Source organism: Protopterus annectens, chromosome 11.part0 (genome assembly GCF_019279795.1).
Source record: "Protopterus annectens isolate FY-2018-M chromosome 11.part0, PAN1.0, whole genome shotgun sequence".
Taxonomy (NCBI): Eukaryota; Metazoa; Chordata; order Ceratodontiformes; family Protopteridae; genus Protopterus; species Protopterus annectens.
In genome coordinates this window covers 842217287-842237354 of record NC_056745.1, presented here as the reverse complement: position 1 = coordinate 842237354, position 20068 = coordinate 842217287, and the positions used below count along the sequence as shown (strand labels likewise).

At 37.4% G+C, this 20068-nt stretch overlaps 1 protein-coding gene across 1 annotated transcript in view; it reads right to left on the bottom strand.

Moving 5' to 3' along the window:
• Nucleotides 1–20068, bottom strand: part of CAMK1D (calcium/calmodulin dependent protein kinase ID) — a 2521771-nt gene that overhangs the window by 1494076 nt on the left and 1007627 nt on the right. The window contains exon 2 of the mRNA XM_044088260.1: nt 14341–14472. Within this exon, the coding sequence (XP_043944195.1) occupies nt 14341–14472 (132 nt within the window). The remainder of the gene's footprint in view (nt 1–14340; nt 14473–20068) is intronic.

The window sequence follows — 20068 nt, the reverse complement described above, 5'->3', positions numbered from 1 at the left end:
AATCATTTGAGGAAGGGATGATATAACTCAAAATATGGGTGGTTAAACATGAAGTGAGAATGAGTACAAAGGCAGAGAAATATTGATCTATTGTAGTAATGTAAATGTCAGATATTTCTGTTATATATACTATGGCAAATATGTTCTATAATATGGCAAACCAATGTGGAATAAACATTATATGTGAAAATGTCTAAGTTAAGTGGTACTGTTGAAAAAACTTTGTGATACACGCAACAATAAAAATTATAACATTAAAGAAGTACTACCCAGGAAAAGTAATGACTGCTTTCATAGCTTTCATAAATAAAATGCAGGCTCAGGGATTCTGCTTCACAGCTGCATGACAGTATAACAGTATTATTAAGACTGCTTTTACAATAACTGACACTATTTTCAAATATTAATCAAATATTATGAAATCCTTCATTATTAGTAGTAAGTAAATTAACACTTACTTTACATGAAATCTCTCAGCCAATAGGACAGAAGAATGACATGCAAAAGACAGAAAAATATTGATAAGATGGACACCATGCACTCTCCGACATTCTTCTCCTTCTTCTCCTTTCAGCTGCTTCCATTACGGTTCACCACAGGGGATCACTGGTCAAAAGAATGAGTGGCAGTAGAGTTTTATAATGTTGAGTTGCCAGCCTGGCACCCAACCTTCCACAGAAGGCACACACACGCATACACTCAGGGGAATTAAGAATGTCCAATCCACCTGCAGCATGTCTTATTAATGTGGGAGTAAACCGGAGTACCCAGAGGAAACCCACACAAAGACAGGGAGGACATGCAGACTCCGAACAGAAGGCACCCCAGCATGCACTCTCCAACAGTATGCCACAGAAGTCTATTTGCAGTGCTACAAACTCACCAGAATAGATGAAGAGATGAACTGAGCAGCAGCTACAGGGTAGTACTGTCAGTCAGTGATGGATCATAATTCCCAAGTACATGAGGGATTATACCCGACCAGAGTAGTATTTGTCAATCAGTGATGGTTTATAATTTCCAAGTACAGTAGAGATAAAACCAGACCAGGAGTAGTACTTGCACTCAGTGATGAATTATAATTCCCAAGTACGTAGAGGATTATACCCAACCAGGGTAGTACTGTTCACTCAGTGATGAATTATAATTCCCAAGTACATCAGGGATTATACCCGACCAAGGTAGTACTGTTCACTCAGTGATGGATTATAATTCCCAAGTACATCAGGGATTACACGTGATGGATTATAATTCCCACATACAAGAGGGATTATACCTGACCAGGGTACTACTAGTCAGTCAGTGATGGATTATAATTCCCAAGTACATGAGGTATAATACTCTGTGATGGACAATAATTGCCAAGTACATTGGGGATTATACCTGACCAGAGTAGTACGTGTCACTCAGTGATGGATTATAATTCCCAAGTATATGAGGGATAATACCCAACCAGGGTAGTATTAGTCACTCAGTGATGAATTATAATTCCCAAGTACATCGGGGATAATACCCAATCAGGGTAGTATGGATTATAATTCCCAAGTACAGGAGGGATAATATCTGATCAGGAGTAGTACTTGTCACTCAGTGATGGATTATATTTCCCAAGTACATCAGGGATTATACCCGACCACGGTAGTACTGTTCACTTAGGGATGGATTATAATTCCCAAGTACATTGGGGATTATACCCGACCAGGGTAGTACTTGTCACTCATTGATGGATTATAATTCCCAAGTGCATGAGGAATTATACCCGACCAAGGTACTAGTAGTCACTCAGTGATGAATTATAATTCCCAAGTACATGAGGGATAATACCCAACCAGGGTAGTATGTGTCACTCAGTGATGGATTATAATTCCCAAGTACATCAGGGATAATAACCAATCAAGGTAGTACTTGTCAATCAGTGATGGGTTATAATTTCCAAGTACAGCAGAGATAATGTCAGACCAGGAGTAGTACTTATACTCAGTGATGAATTATAGTTCCCAAGTACATCGGGGATTATACCTGACCAGGGTAGTACTGTTCACTCAGTGATGAATTATAATTCCCAAGTACATTGGGGATTATACCCGACCATGGTAGTACTGTTCACTCAGTGATGGATTATAATTCCCACATACATGAGGGATTATACCTGACCAGGGTACTACTAGTCACTCAGTAATGGATTATAATTCCCAAGAACATGAGGGATTATACCCGACCAGGGTACCACTAGTCACTCAGTGATGGATTATAATTCCAAAGTACATCGGGGATTATACCCAACCAGGGTAGTACTTGTCACTCAGTGATGGACTATAATTGCCAAGTACATTGGGGATTATACCTGACCAGGGTAGTAAGTGTCACTCAGTGATGGATTATAATTCCCAAATATATGAGGGATAATACCCAACCAGGGTAGTGCTTGTCACTCAGTGATGAATTATAATTCCCAAGTACATCGGGGATAATACCTAACCAGGGTAGTATGTATCACTCAGTGATGGATTATAATTCCCAAGTACAGCAGGGATAATATCCGACCAGGAATAGTACTTGTCACTCAGTGATGGCTTATAATTCCCAAGTACATCTGGGATTATACCCGACCACGGTAATACTGTTCACTTAGTGATGGATTACAATTCCCAAGTACATCGGGGATTATACCCAACCAGGGTAGCATTTGTCACATATTAATGGATTATAATTCCCAAGTACATGAGGGATAATACCCAACCAGGGTAGTATGTGTCACTCAGTGATGGATTATAATTCCTGAGTACATCAGGGATAATAACCAACCGAGGTAGTACTTGTCACTCAGTGACGGGTTATAATTTCCAAGTACTTGAAGGATAATACCCAACCAAGGTAGCACTAGTCACTCAGTGATGGATTATAATTCCCAAGTACATCAGGGCTAATACGTAGTATGTGTCACTTAGTGATGGATTACAATTCCCAAGTACATCAGGGATAACACCCATCCAAGGTAGCACTTGTCACTCAGTGATGGGTTATAATTCCCGAGTACAGCAGGGGTAATGCCCAAAATTCTGCTGGCACACTGAATGCTAACTCAGGGAAGGTGCTGAAAAATGAAGGTGTGCATGTCCTAGATATGAACATTTTTGTCCTAAAATAGTCAACAAAAAACATTGACAGTGTTATTTGCATGCTCCAAGACAACATCTCAGAGCATGCAAATAAAAATCAATGATTTTTAAGTGTGGAGTCTGGACTGTTTGGAGTTTTGATTGCTACGATACCACAGATGAGGAATATGTCCTTTTCCTGAAATGTACAATTTCAGCATTGGCATATTTAATTAGCATGGAATGATGGGAGCATGCAACTAACAATGTGGACTTTTTTGAGTGTTTTAGATCAACATTTTTCATGTAAACTTTTTTTTTATTTGTCTATTAACACATGCACACACACACACACACACACACACACACACACACACACACACACACACACACACACACACACACACACACACACACACACACACACACACACACACACAAAAACTTTCTTTATTTGAGCTATACTGAGCCACACCTTCATTTAGAATTCATACACTAACTTGGATGTCTTTGCTTAATTTTCTGCATCCTAATTAAGACAGATACATATATTCTAGCACTTTTTCACTAATGTGATCAGTGTAACCCATCTTCACTATTCAAACAGCACAGACAACTCCCATTTTTCAGATGAAACATATTACATTTGACTGGGGTCAGAGGAAGAAAATAAAGGTTTTCTAACAGTCTACATTCCTTTCACTGCTTTCATCCCCCTCACATATATTCTGTCTGCCTAGCACCCTCTTGGATTTCTCCATGGATCACTCAACTCCTGAGGCATACCTAGGTAGAGTGAAGACAGCAGATGCCCTGGGTGCAAGATGATAGGGGCACAATCTTTATTACTGGCATTCAGTTTTTCTCAAACCAGTGAAATATCTTTATTAACAATGTCATAAAATACATTACACTAGTTGAACACTGTTCCAAAACTAAAATAACACTATACAATTAGATACTGAGACAAAAGAACAATATATTAGAAACATAAAGATATATATTGATTGATCTAGATTTATTGATCTGTTTGCATTCCCATGACATTATGAATCAAGAGGAATCAATGGCCTACAAAGTAATATATTTGTGTATTGTAATGGGTCACAACATGTCTACATTGGTTATTCTAAACATGATACCACTAATGGAGAAACTAAGTAAAGAGCTCCACCACTGGAAGAAAGTAAATTTGCATTTCCTTTGATATATTCAGGTCATTAGGATGTTTGTTCTCTCAGGGGTGTTATTTATTCTTTATCACCTACTGCAAGTACACTTCTCCCTTATATTAGTAAAATCTAGAAATTGATTGTCGGTTTATTTGAAATGGTAAGAAGCACTGAATATGTAGAAAGAAATGATATATTCCTACAAAACTTAGGGGATTCAGGAGTCTTCATATATGGGAATTTGTAGAGCAGTTATTCAAAGATATGTCCATGTCAAACAGGAATTTAAAACAGTTTAAAAGATGATCCAATATTCATTCCACTTTGTCATATCAATATCATTATTCCAGTATTTACAGTTTATACTGGAATTTAGAAAGTACTATCGACTGCAACAGTTCATACAGTTTTGACTGAAAATCGTAGACAGCCACATGGTCCTCAGTTATGATATTCCCTTACTCTAGAGCAGTCCCAGAGTAAATGTAAATAGTGGGACGTGGAGTAATCACAATGCTAACATTTACTATTCTCAAGTATCTAAATAACCTAAACTGCCTGGCAAGGGTAATGTGCCCCAAATGCAGGACTTTAGTACAGGAAAATCTAGTTAACTTGGCCATCTTCTATTTGCTAAACTATTTAAACAACAAACCCATTCATCAGGTGTGAGGGGGATAATCAGCATACAGTTCCATTTATTAAGATTAGCAAGTAAAGGTTTGGTTAGCTTGTCCATTAAATGTTAAATAACACCCCGGGAGAACAAACATCCTAATGACCCGAATATATCAAAGGAAATGCAAATTTACTTTCTTCTAGTGGTGGAGCACTGTACTTAGTTTCTCCATTAGTGGTATCATGTTTAGATTAACCAATATAGATAAGTTGTGACCCATTACAATATACAAATATATTACTTTGTAGGCCATTGATTCCTCTTGATTCATAATGTCATGGGAATGGAACAAAAAAAAATGCTTTCCTTCTATTGACTTGTACAGGCATTCAGTTTCTAATGAAAGTATAAGATTTCTGGGAATGGTTTAATGCTCCATGTATGGCTCCGTTCATTATCAGCATTCAGAAATTAATTGTTTTGGCAATGGCTGAAGTGCTCTGCACTCCTGGTTAGCTGTTGTAAACCTCTTGTTATAAACTTAATATTCAGGGGGTTGTCAGCTTGAGGAATGACCTTGGGTGCCAGAATGTTTAGCTACACCTCTGATCAACTCTCATATCCTCTACCATGGTCTATAAAATTCTCTATAAAATGTATATCCACAGAACCTAAAAAATGTTGGTCATTGCAATCTGCTGCTTCTGCCCCCTCCTCCATCCTCTGTCATTCATTTTAAGAATGATCCCTAAACATCACATTGTGATATTGTTCAATGACATCACTTCTTCCCATCTGTTCTGGTCTCAAAAGCAAAGTGATTTAGCTTCTCCAGTTTCTTCTATTCATTCACAACCTTTGCTTTATCTAAGTCTTCCTTAAGTTTCCTCTCATCTTTGCTCATCCATTGGTAGTTCTGTACTTTTTTTCTCCTTTCTGCTATATATCTAAAGACATTTTGTTCCTCTTCCTGTTCTTGTACACCAAGTCCTATTTATTGGGTCTATATTATATAACCGAAAGAGCAAGTCAGCGAAAGCTCACATGAGCAAATACGCTGGGAATTGAAAGGGTGTTTGTGGGGTCGGGGTACAGTGAGGAGTGGGATGTTTGCCCTTTCCTCACTGTAGTCTGACCTCGGAGTTGGAATATATAGTTAGCGGGGGTGTGGGGGGTGCAGCCCCCCACAATAAGGAGTTTGATTCCCGGCGTTTTCGCTCATGTGAGTGTTCACGGACTTGCTCTTTCAGTTATCTAATATAGACCCTATTTATTACACATCTTTGCTGCCCTGACTACCTTTGCTACCCTTCAGGCAGTTTATTGCTATGCTTCCTATGGCTCTTGATCACCTTTTGCATGGACTGTCATTTATATGAAACCACACTGGCCCTCTCCTGTTGTTCACAGTTGTCACAACTCCATCCATAAACATTCCCATAATGTTTTTCTTCAGTTTAGTCCCAATCTCCAAAATAATATAGGATCTTCTCTTCAAATTCAGCATAACAGACCTTGTAAAATATTGACTCATTCTTTTTTACTTTGTATTCTTACCCTTCCACCCCACTCTAAGCCAGATACTAGCATGGTTAAAGTTGAATGACAGTGTTGTCATACAGACATCCATCATTCATCTGCCTTAGTTAGGGCTACATCTAGAAGTCTGTTGTTTCTCATACACTTCTACAATGGCTGACTGAGTCCCTAATGGTCTAAGACCTGATTTGATTCTGGCACTCCCTCTACAATAGAGCTGGAATTTCACAGTCTGCACCTGGCATATTCTCACCCATACTTCCCTCTTCTCCCTAGCCTACTCATTTATTCTTGGACACAGTCTCTCATCCTCCTCATTTCATGTGTCTGGGAAATGATACACTGTAATTATCTAGCAACAATCACCCCTCTCCTCTGAATTAGTCACCAGTGCTCTTAATCTAGGTTCTGACTTATGTGTCCTTTGCCCCCCCCCCATAGTGTGTTGTTCTTCCTCCTCTCTGACCACAGATTAATGCCTGTCTTTATACAGACTGCTATTCCATCTCCTCCATCCCTTACTTTTCAGTCATTCCTCAGCAGACTATACTCAGGCAGCTCTGTCCCACTGGCACATTTCTATGGTACTAGAAATGTGTGCCACACCTTCTGCATCATTACTTCCAGCTCCTTGTTTTCTTTCCAGATGTTATGCACTGCAGAACTTTGTTATTCTGCTGAGTTCTACTTCACTTTCCTGTCACTTCTGTTCCCTGTCTGAATGTCGACCCTCTCTTTTGCTTTTCTAATAGCTTGTCTCAATTTCCAGCTTAGTTTGAAAGTGTGATCACTGAACTATACATTTTTAAGCCAGCACTAATCACCTTTGACCCTTATGAGCTTTGATGCAGACTGTCCCTGAAATTTAATCCCTCTTATCAGGAAGGAGAGCATGTCTAACTCTTGGCCATTGAACTGTGGGTGGGTGGCTTTTAATGCCCCTACTCTATAGCTTCCACATGTTGCACAACACAGAAAAGCTTTAGCAAGTTAAATGATAGTGGACTGAATACAACTTTATCATCATACAGACCAAATAGTATTTCAGTGAATGAGTGCATTTCAAAAAATATCACCCAGAATTAATTTTTGCAGGAAATCAACATCCTATGCACTTCTGATGTAGAAAGCATTGGCTTTGCATCACCACTGCTTATATATGACAGTTCTGATGTCACACAGACTCAGAGAAGAGGAAATATTAAGCGTTCCTTCTTCCTTGAGATTATGCAACTTAGAGATGTGTAGACAGCAGACATGGGGGTTGTGAGAGATTTTTTTCATAAACTACATTACAATTGTTCATTGCTGTGAAAGAGACTGTTTCAGCAAAATGCTACATCATTTATTTTTGGTTAAAGATGTTTCAGTAAAATGCACTCTGACTTCTTGTCCTATACTCATGCAGCATGGTTTAATTTCTCCAAGAACTTTGAGTTTCTAAAACCATGATGGGAATGGACCCTATTCCTAAGCCAAAGTATGATTAAAGTTTGTGAAACTAGTATTGTTTCACTCTTTGATGTTAGCCAAAAGTGCTCTTCGCAGCACCCACAATGTGTCCATAACTGACTCCTGCAATGAATATAGTGTTACATGTATCTGTAACATATCTAAATAAAACTGTAAATTCTTTTTTTATGAGACCCATTGCTCCAACTACTGTTGAAACTGAGCATCCTTCTTCCACATCGCCCTCACTGGTATTTGATCCCTTTGTGTCTATCTGTAAATAAGACACTGTAATCACTTGGTGTAGCAATTTCAATGATCAATGCTATTTTTGGTCTACTACATCTGGTTTTCTTGCATCTACTTTTGAACTGTTGATAATAGTTAATCCCATGTGATATAAACTTCACTATTCTCCATAATGCTTTGTGGCTCATGCTTCCAGTGATTCTCAGCTACTTCAGCATTTTAATATCTGCACAATCTCCAGAGCAACAATTTTGGCACATTATGATGCCTTTCAGTATACAGGCTCTCTGCCATTAGTGTATCACACCCAGTAACAAGATGTCCGGCTGTTTTCAGTTCTGTTTTACAGAACCTGCATTTGTCTATTTCTCCCACATGTTCAATGGATTTTGAATGAGTACATACCGCGGTGGTGGTGCTGCGGTATCGTTGTTGCCTCGCAGTAAGACGTTGTCCGGTTCGATTCTCATCTAGAGCATCTTCTGCGTGGAGACATGCGTGAATGGGTGTACCTTCATTGAAGGCTGTGTGTCAGGGCTGGTAACTTGACACGTAAAACTCAACTACCAATCATTAGCGGACCGGAGTTCCGCTGTGGCGACCCCTAACTGGGAAAAGCCGAAAAGACACAACAACATAGGCCAGTATTCTGGGCTGTTAACATTAACTTTTCATCTCCTGGTTCAAATTCACCTTTCCTTAACCATTTCTGCATCAAATCCTGATCGACATTAGGTTGTTCCTGGAGTTTTCTGTGCTTGCAACTATATGCCCTTTCCACACTTCTTGCCTTCTCATCTGATCTTTCTCCTTATATTATTTCTTTTGTTTTTTTGGCATATTCAGTTACTATCTGTTTTTTGTCTATTTCTGTTCTGGTTTCCATTCTCGCTTAACACTGACATGCTTCTGCTAAATTAAGCAGGAGAGACATCTTAGATTTGTTCTCTTTTTGTTTTAAAATTTTCACTGTGTTAGGATCTGGTGAGGTCAACAGATATGTATGCAGTCCTACAATTGCAGATCTGTACATGTAATCAATTTCAAGGAGGCCCATACCGCCTTCAAAATGGGAATATATAATCTTGGTATACATTGATTGTTACATATTATTTGATATTTTCCTGTCAAACTGTTCCAATATCTTTTGGGTCCAGTCAGTCACACCAAAACTGTAAGTTAGAACAGGAACAGCAAATATTTTTATAGTTTGGACTTTGTTCCTAGATTATGGGGCAATTTTTAGTATTAATTTCAGTCTTCTAAAATATTCCTTAATGAGTTTTTTTTTTCATTTGTTCATGTTTTATTGTCCATCAGTTCCCAAATATTTATACACTCCCTCCTGCGCAAGTTCCTTTATGTTACATTCCTGTCCCAGACTGATATTTTCTTGGTGCTACAGCTTTAATGCTTTAAATGTTGCTTTTGCACATTTATCAAGGCCAAATGACACCTGAAAATGTTTTGCCCACTTCCAATTATGCTTTAAACTCCTCTTCTGATGAACTATATACAGCTTTAAATCATCCACATAAAGAAGATGAGACGTCTTTACACTTTGCTGTTTTCTGGGAGCCAAATTGCAACAATGACCTAATCTGTTACGTTACAGCTTAACGGGTTAAGCGCAAGACAAAACAACAGCAGTGACAAAGAGTAACCCTGAAATATCCCCCTTGAATTTTTATTTCTGTGATAATAATTTGTTCTTTATCATGGTTTAGCTGCAAAGTGGTTTGCCACTGTTTCATGGTCACTGTAAAGTAATTGATCAATGCAGGGTGTATGCAGTAAATCTGTAAGCACTCCTTTATCCTTGATTGTCAGCTGCTGTCAAATGCTTTTTGTAATCTATCCATTCCATACTTAGATTTTTCCCCTTTTTACAGTTCGCTATTATAGCTTTTGTTTCCAAAAAAATGATCCTTTGTTCCACAATGACTTTTTGTCACCCTTTTCTTCTATTGCCATGATAACAGTCATCTAGAAGAAAACTCAAACCCTGCTGACATCAATTCCAGTACATAGTTTATACATTGTTGGAAGGCAAGTTATTGGTCTATAGTTTTTCAGGTTCAGTCTTAAGGAGGAGTATAATTTTTTCTGTTGTTAATCAGTTTGGCGTCTGCTCAGGGTGTGCATACAAGTAGTTTTTACTCAGGGCTAAATCTTCATGTAAAGATGTTAATACTTATAGCTAGAAGTTAGGCACTGCATCTGGGCCTGGGGTTTTCCAATTAGGAGCTTTTCTTAATTTTATTTCAATTTCTTTGGATGTTACTTGATCCCATGTTATATCCTGTACTGTTTCTTCTATCCATTCAGCATCTTTGTTATGTTCCACGAGGTCTTCCTATATATTTCTACAAAATGTGTCTATGTCTTCTTTTTTGGTGGTGTTTCTATTCCTTTTGCTTTGTTTCCCAATTCTTTATAAAACCTTTGTGGGCCATCAATGAGTTGCTTATTTTGTGCATTTTCTTTATGTATTTCTGCCTGTATTGATCTCTTTAGTTTATTATTTCCAGTTGTGTGCAATAGATCCTAGTCTGTGCTAACACTGTGATTTGTGTTTATCATGTCTGTCTTTCTAAGTATTTTTGATAATTTGTTCCCTCTTCTGTACTCTTCTAACAATGACACTTCTTGTCTTAATTGCTTTACAGTTTTCTCTGTTCGATACTTGTATGATGGCATTTAATTTCTTCCCTTTCTTTCCCTTACTGCCCTTTATTTTTGTAGAAGACTTTATCTGTTATAAATTTAGCTGCACAGTGATATATCCTATTTAGTTCTGTTATATCGCATGAATTTCTATTAATTTTATTGATTATTGTGTTCATTTGTTTTATCAGACTTTTAACATTTTAGGTGTTATTGACTTTCAATAATCTATTTCTTTCATCAATGTTCTTATGTCTGTCCACCTCCATTAAATCAAGTAACTCTTCCCTTAGATCGTTTCTTCTAAACTGAGGGCACATTCTTTATTCTTCATTTCCTCTGGGCATTCTCCAGAAAGTTTCAAAACATCTTCCTGTGACATATTCACCTGTTGCTCTTTCATACAAGAGCTCAGCTGGCTTATCACTCAACAACACTAACTACATCAGAGATAACACTTTTTCCTGCTCCTTCTCTTGCTGTGCAGCTCCAACCCAACTTTTGCACTGGTTTCCTTCTAAAGGCTCCAGAGCATCTTCATGTAGCAAGTGATCAGATGCTTCCCATTCCACTTTTTTCTCCTTAATTTGGGACTCATTTTTCCATCATGCTGTGACATTACCAGAGCTGGATTTTCTACACTAAATCCAAGTTCCGTTTCTATTTCTTTAACTCCTCCATTACTATTCCTCTTTTCTACTTTCCCCTTTTGTTTTCGTATTTTTTATATTATGACATTTTCCATATCCAGATGCCTTTGCCTGTATTTTCCTTTAAATAGTTTTGGTGCTGATTTTCCTGTATTGATTAGTTTTGCATTTGCCTTTGCATAAATATCGCACCACATTAAATCTCGTTTTCTTTCCCATGTCCATTATTTCCTCTTCAGTTGTCTCACACTCCGCCTGTTTCTCCTTTCTTTGGGGATTCATTGTTCCATCATGCTGTGGCATAACCTGTGTTAGAATCTCTGCACTAAATCTTTCACTTCGCAATTATTCCATAACTTCAGCTTCTATTTATTTAACTTCTATTTTACTAATTTCCTGTTCTATATTCTCCTCTTGTGATCTTATTTTTTGTATTGTAAAATGTTTAATATCTGGGTGCCTTTGCCTGTATTTCTCTTCAAATATCTTTGAAGATGCTTTTTTTGTATTACATTGTTTGGCTTTCTCCTTTGCATAAATATAGTAGCATATCAGATCTCTCTTTCTTTCCCATATCCACGTTTTTTTTATACCTTTCAAAATCTCTGGGTTTTGCTCTTCATATTTTTGCACTTCCTCAGTCACTTCTCTTACCAAATGGCCCAAGGTTTCTTGGTCTATACAATGTTTTCATGGATCTGTTGTATTAATGAACACAAATTTCCATTTGAAGCTTTTGACAGTTTTTCTTGGGCAAGTATTTTTCTTTCATCGAATTTCTCTCTTAATCTTTTTGAATATCTTCTATTTGGAGATTCTGGGCCTCTTGAATAACAGTAACAATACATAATTTCTTTCTTACCTTTAATATGCCACTCTATTATCTTTATGGCTCTTTTTCGACCTGTCAGTTTTTGTGTTTTTTTGCGGAGTATTGTTTCTTCTATAACAGGGGTCCATACACCCCTGGGCCTGGACTAGCCCAATTGTAGGAATGTTTCCTTATTTTGAGGATTCTACACTGTCATTTTTTCCAGTCCTGGCACCAGTGCGCATACCAGGATTGGACACTTTTTTATCCAGGGACTTGTGCACTCTGTCTTTTTTATTTTTTAACTTACTTCAGTCCATGATATATACTATATCTAGCATAAATACTGCACCATATTAAATCTCTTTTTGCTCAGCCTCATGTGTCATCTTATATCCATGCTGCCCTGCAATGGCAGATCTTTATGAAAATATGTTTGTTCTTCTGTGATAAGAAGTCATTTTATTTATTTATTTTAGCCTGGTCTGCTTAGTGCTTGGTAACAAAGACTCTTTTGGCAGACGTTTATTTACAGGAAAGGACAGGGATGGGAGGACTCCAACTAAACAGGTAACAAATATTTCAGTCTAATGAGTAAAGCAGCAGCACTTATATATAGCTTGTACGTTCTATGTTTCTAGATAAAAACAATGTATATTCATTTGGCATACAAATATAAGCACAGTCAGTGTAGATGGAGTAAAAACTACAGTATGAGTTGGTGATTAGATACACATCAGGCTACAGTTAATTAAGTTAACCACCATGTAAGAACAATGCAATTAGTACATTATATAGCTGACACACAAAAAGAAATGGCAAAGTATCTTCAGGAGTACAAAACTTAGCTTGACACATTTTGGACTGATTTCTTTACAGAGCTCCTTCTTGTGGTGTTTCACCCCTGACATCAAAAAAGTGAAACCTCATGCGAGTGCAATGTTGCCCACAATGGCAGAGTTTTATTTTTTATTTTTATTTTATTAATTAACTGGATAATTCCCCTGGGCCACATGTCCCTTTTAAGAGAAAAACTGTGAACACTGGCTAAATAAATGGCATGCTCAGAGTCACGTCTTATCCAATCACCATGCAACTCTGTAAGGGCAGATTTTATTTTTGATTTTATTCTACTTATTAATCAGATAAGCCCACTGGTCACATGTATCCCATTACAGTGGCAAAACTGTAGGTCATTATCACCCAGTAGGCAAACTGAGGTTAAGGGAATCAAACTCTGGACTATAGTAAGCAGATTTTTAACAGCTCATCATCTTAATCCTGCATAATTCTAGTACTTTAGAACTCTCATCCTCCTGCAAAATGTGGCATGCTTCAGGTTCCCAATACAATTCCTGCCTGCTATTTGCACGCACAGTGTCTTTCTGAGTAATACCACCTGAGTTTACAGACACTATTTTTCTTCTAATTGGGTGCAGTCAGTTATATTATGAGTAAAACCTGGCATAAAGTCGACCTTCTAAGTCATCACTCATTCATTTTGACTAGCTCATCTCACACCTGATGTCTGTTCCCAGTCTGGCATCCCCCTAGCCAGGTCTTCAGTTGAAAAGCAAAAGAAATTAATAAAAACAAAAGACTCCTATTTTTAACTGTAGAAAGCTGCTTGGTATATCTTTGGAAGTACTGAGGTGGCTGCCTTCTTCACCATGCCCTTGCTACATTTCTGTGTGACAGTTTTTTACCAAATTGCGAACTTGCTTCAACCAGTCCTAAAAATGTTATGTTAAAATTTCTTCCTGCTACAAAGTTAAGCATTCCTACAGATCCATCATGTACATCTGATGACAACTTAAGCCAAGAACTGTGGACTTAGGAAGACACAACTCTATCTCTGTAAATTCTGCTTTTCATCCAATGTTATGTTAATCAGAAAGGAGAAAATAGTGCCCATCAAAGGAGAAAATAATTTACAGGCACTGCAAGAAACATGATCTAATGCATTCTGCTTTTATTATGCATTGAAATGGTCTTTTTAGCAGCTGACCTGGACTCTGTAACACGTGCAGTACAGAACAATGCAATGCAGTGATTACTTAGCAAAACACTATGCCTTTCTTACCGTCTGAGAACTGCAATTTCATTTTCTATGCTGCTCTCCTTGCCCTTTAGTGCTTTCTTTGGAACACACTTAACTGCATAAAGCTTTCCAGTGGCTTTATTTTGTGCCAGAACGACCTCAGAAAATGCACCCCTGCAAAATAACAAACACATGTTAGAACACACATAAATTCCTTCTACAACTTTAAACATATCTTAGAAAACCAGTACTTCCTGCCCCATAAACTGAACTGCTGATGTGCTTTGTTTATTCACACATTTTTTTAAGAAAAAAAATGAGTTGTGTACATCCTGAAAATCAGTTTACATGCATTATGCTGTCTTAAAACTGCCTTATTACTGCAGTCCATCTTACTCATACCTTTTAAAGAAGCATTGTATGCTACCAAATATTATTGTGCTTTAAAATGCGTATAATTTAATTCTTCTTTTAGTTTATGTAATCATCATTCATTGTTCATTTACATAAAAACTTCCAGCAAGGTAGGATCCGTACCACTAGAGCAGGAAAGAGGAAGGGCATAACAACAATACACCTTACAAATAGCACCATTTAATAACTGAGCAGATATCTTATACTGTTAAGTAAACTCAAGACGTTTAAAAGCTACAAATTTATGAATTAATTCATAAAATTGTAACAATCCCATTAACTATAAAAATGCATTTATTCATTTTTGAATACCAATTGAATCCCAATTAGTGTAATGAGAGAGAAGTAGCCTGTCCCAGCACTCAGTGGTATTTAATCCCAGATAGGATACCAGTGCAGCACAGAGCACACACACTTATTATTAAATGCCATATACGTCTAGTAGCCATTTGGATGATCAATGATTCATACAGGGTATATCTTTGGAATGTATTAAGAAACCAGAGTGCCAAGCAAAAACCCACAGGAATACAGGAATGAAATGCAAACTCTTTACATAAGGCAAACCAGCTGAGAAGGAAAATGGAGTTTAAAGCTTTTTTATGAGGCAGCAATGCTAACCACTGTGCCACTCTGCCCCCTAAAAAAATGCAGTTAGCATGGCAAAAGAATAAAATGGAAGCACAACTCATGTAAACTTTCAACCATGGAGTTTGTACAAGACTACTATGTAGCAAATATTCATACATGATTAAATAGTATAAGGCTTCACCTCAAGTCTTCCAAAGATAAATCATTGTTCTTCTTCCCTATATCCCCTCCTTGTATAACTCACACTATCACACTTGGCTAGCACCGAGTGTGGCACCATCTTCTAACAGCAGCTCACACTCAGTCACAATCATTTAGACAACTCCTATAAAAGAACAGGAGTCCACAAAACCTTTTGGTCTAACCATTTGTTTATTTTTGTATTTATTCACTTACTTAATTACCTCTACTTATACTTGATAACAGGCTGGGTGCACTGGTCTGAGAACATTTTTAGGTGGGCCATTCACAATTTAAAGTATACAGTAAAAAAGCAAAACAACTCCACACTGGGTAAACTTATAAGGATAAAATCCTACCTTACAGATAAACATAGGCTAGCCATTGCTAAGCCTCACTGCTCATGCACTCTTGCCAACTGTTGACCCTGTTTCTGCACTCCAATGCAAAGTTGAACAAGCATATAACAAAACAGCCAGATTTGCAGCAGGTCCTGACGTCCATACAAATCATTCCATATCTTTTCTAGATGTCAGCTAGCCCAAATTCCTAGAGTTACAATCTCCAGCACAGTCACTTTTGCCTACAAACCAGTCTACAGTATAAACTGGTCATCATTATTTGATTCAGTCACCCAGAGTACCCTGCAGAGTCTTACTGAGTGGACAGGAAATCTACCTGATCCACCTAAACCTGCCAACAAGCTAGATGACTCCATATTTCATGTCTATATTCATACCATCTATACCTTTCCCTATCAGTTTATATATACCACTGATGATAACTCAGACAATTTTCACATCAGCTCATATGACTATAAAACACTTTATCCAGTCTATCTCACTCTTAGCCATAATAATATGTAACACTGCACCCCAAGGAAATAAGTAGAATTATTCTAGTATGAACAGAGTACTTGCTACATAAGACAAATTACTTCCCTTTAGTAATGATAATATTCAACAATAAAGCATTAACAACAGCACTGTCACCCCAGTCCACCCTTTCAATTCTCTAGAATGTAAGAAAAAAACATAGTACGTAATTCATGCTTAATTTAATCCAAAAAATCAAAGAACACTTTGAAAAGCCATTATAAAGGACAAATGGAGCATGCAGCATATTACAGAATATTCTGTTTAAGCAATATAAAGTAGCACATATTTCTTCAACAGTCAGACAGACCAGAAAGCTTATCTTTATGGCACAGCAGTTTTGTTATGCTGTTATGATGTGAATTAATGCATTCAACCATGTCTCTTCAGATTGCTAGTGAGAACAGATTTAGTGTAACGTGGGATGCATAAAAACATGCACATCCTCATGGTACACCAGGTGGCAGAATAAAAATGTGGTGATGTTCTACAACTACCTCACAAAGAGTTTTCTAGGGCTGGATAAAAGAGCAAAATTCATAGGTGTTATAACTCAATGATATTAAAATTCAGACGTGTCTTCTTAAAAGGAGAGTGGTATAGCTAGCTATTTTTGTGCCTGGTGCCACCCCCTGATCTGATACCAGCTTCCCCACTTTAACAGTGGAGGAGCAAAAAAAAAAACACTATTCACTCCTTTTGAACTGTAGCAAACTGCTACTACAGTTTATGCAGCACAAGTTGCTCTACACTGCTTCAGTTCTAACCACAAATACAATAAATGCAATACCAGCAAATGAGTGCTGGTAATGCACTGAAAACTTGGAGTGCTACAGAGCTGCAGTTCGGACAGCAAATGCAAGAATGACAGTAATGCCCTGAAGCCGATTATTCCCCCAACCCTTTCTATCCAGGGTGGCTGTCTTCTACACCCCATCATAGCTACACCTCTGTTTAAAAGAAATAAAATGGTTTACCTTCATTTAGTTGAATGTTTAATATGCAATTATGTTATTATGTGACTTATTTTAGCGAATTTGAGAATGTGTACAAATTAAAATATCGAAAATGGAACAGTAGAAGATCCAATGCAACCATTTCTGAACTACAACACAACATTGACACATAGAAGACTTTTCCTAATGCTCCCTCCCCACACCCCCTGCTACTTTAATATACTTACTCCGAGATCACACTACAGTGAAGGAAAGGATACATGTTCCGATCCCCACTATAGTGCATTCTGCACCCGGAATGCCAAATTCAAATGAGAGAATGCACACTGGCATTCCTTCATTTGAATTCACAGCAATGGAATTCGACATTCCCAAATCTTGCCATTGTACTTTCGCACTTTGGTGTGTTGTACAAAGGACTCCCGACTAAATGAAGGTAAACCACATAAAACATCTAAAATTTAACAATTACAGAAATACTACACAGTTTAGGATGGTTCAGTCTATCCTTTATTGATTAATTTGCTGTGTAAAAGCGTTACGAAAACGCAAATTTGATGTGTAAAAGCGTTTATGCAGTATATCTGCTGCATGGTGTGGATTAAATAAATAATTTTATATACCTCGTTCGACTTCAGCTTTTACTCTAGCACTCTTTCACTTGCTTTATTGGTCGAGTGCGTTGTTGATTTATCCTTTATTTTCCCCTAAATTGTCCAGCCGTATGGATATTTTTTTTGACAAGGTACTCAGCACCACACACACACACACAGAAACAGACACACAGACACACACACACACACACACACACACACACACACACACACACACACACACACACACACACACACACAGTATCTGACATCAGAATCCCTATACATTGCTCAGATATCTAAAACTCTAAATGTATCTGCTGCACCAAATTTCACTTCGGTTGTATATAAACTATAGAATAACTTATCTAATAAGCTATGTCAAAACCCACAGGGAACTTCATGGGAGAATTACAAAGGATTCTTGCCTCAAATCAGATGTATAGTTGTGATCCTGTCCTTAGCTGTTAAATTCTCATACACACAGAAAATGTCTTGAAATGGACCTCTCACAAATACTTAGGTTCTCCAGTTTGTTATAATCTTCCATTTACCTCAGACTAATGCAACAGCAGTGTGTTGATTCATTTGCCGATGTCTCTTATCTCTTGCTGAAAATGTATTGGTCATGTTTTTTTTTCCTTCTTGTCTTATCTTCAGTACATCTTTAAGATTATCTCTACTAAACATACTGTATAAACAACAATCATATGTTGTTACCTGCTATACTTTTAATTGTATGTCTAAACCACTATGCTTAAGTAAATATCTTATGCAATCACATATTATTACCTGCTATATTTTTATAACAATGTGTAAACCATGATGCTCATGTAAATATCTTATGTTAGCAATTGTTTTGGAGCTTTTCTCCCCGGGCCTCCACTGAAAATAGGCAGCTCTGTCCAGTCAGACCTCCCTGGTAAAGAAATGTAAAATAAAATAAAATAAATAAATGTTCTAGGGCAAGTTTAAGGACTAGATATAACCTCCTCATTGGAACCATTTGAAATGTCAGGACTTGTACAGTGAGTCCCGTAATACAGAGACTGAATTGCTGAAAGATCAGACTTACATATGCTAAGTCCAAGATGTACTTTCTTGGAATATTCCCTTTTCTCCAAGATATGGCAGTCTCAGTGTTGGTATAATTATAAGTCCAGGGAGTGTAGGGGGGCTTGCCCCTCCTGCCAAAAAGAAATTTTAAGAGAAGAGTGTTCAAGATGCAAGCTTCTCTTGTGTTTTTGGTCTTATTTTGTCAGCGTGTCAGCACTCAGCATTTTGAAAGCAGGCAGTTCAATAGAGAGCTCTCATTACCATATACTAAATCAAGTTATGCTTTTGATGCACAAAGTGTCTTATTTTTGCATTTTATTTTATTGATAATAATAATATATTGTTATATTATTGATAATAATGGCCCTCTTTTTTTCTCAGAGTTTAAAAATCCTGCCATGATATCACGAATGTCTGAAACCATATGCCTCTTTACCTAAACTTCCATATAGGCTACTATATTCCCATGATGAATGCATTAGCAGGAGTTATTTACTTACATAAAAGACAAGTTGCCAACTAGATCTTACAGAAAATGAATACACATGATGATGTGTTTAAATTAGTTATTTTGTCTTGCATACATGCTAGTATCTGATTTACTTCTCAGAGTATCATGAACCTGTTGTTCACAAACCTTTTCAAATAAACTAATTACAGGGTGAGCAACAGGCAAAAAAGTGCTGATGTGGCAATTTAACTAAGGAAGAGGTACGGTTATTAAATGAGATTATATCAAATAAAACTATAAGAATCATGAAACCGGAGAAGGGTGGGGGGGCTAGTTGTTATGGACGGGGGTCGATTACATAGACAGGATGTTTAACATACTATTTACTAATACCTATGAGGAAGCATCAAGGAATGAATTAGACATAGCCTATAGGAATGTTAAACTAAGTTTGGATGAGATGGTTCTCGATGAAGAGTTTACTATTGATGAGCATAAGTACCTGTCTATGAACCACTCACGGATTCCAACTATGTTTAGAATCCCAAAAATACATAAAAACTTTAAAGACCCCCCCCCCCCCATGCCCTATAGTGGATGCAGCAGGCTCTATTACTTTTACAATGGCAAAATATATTGATTTTCATCTTAAAG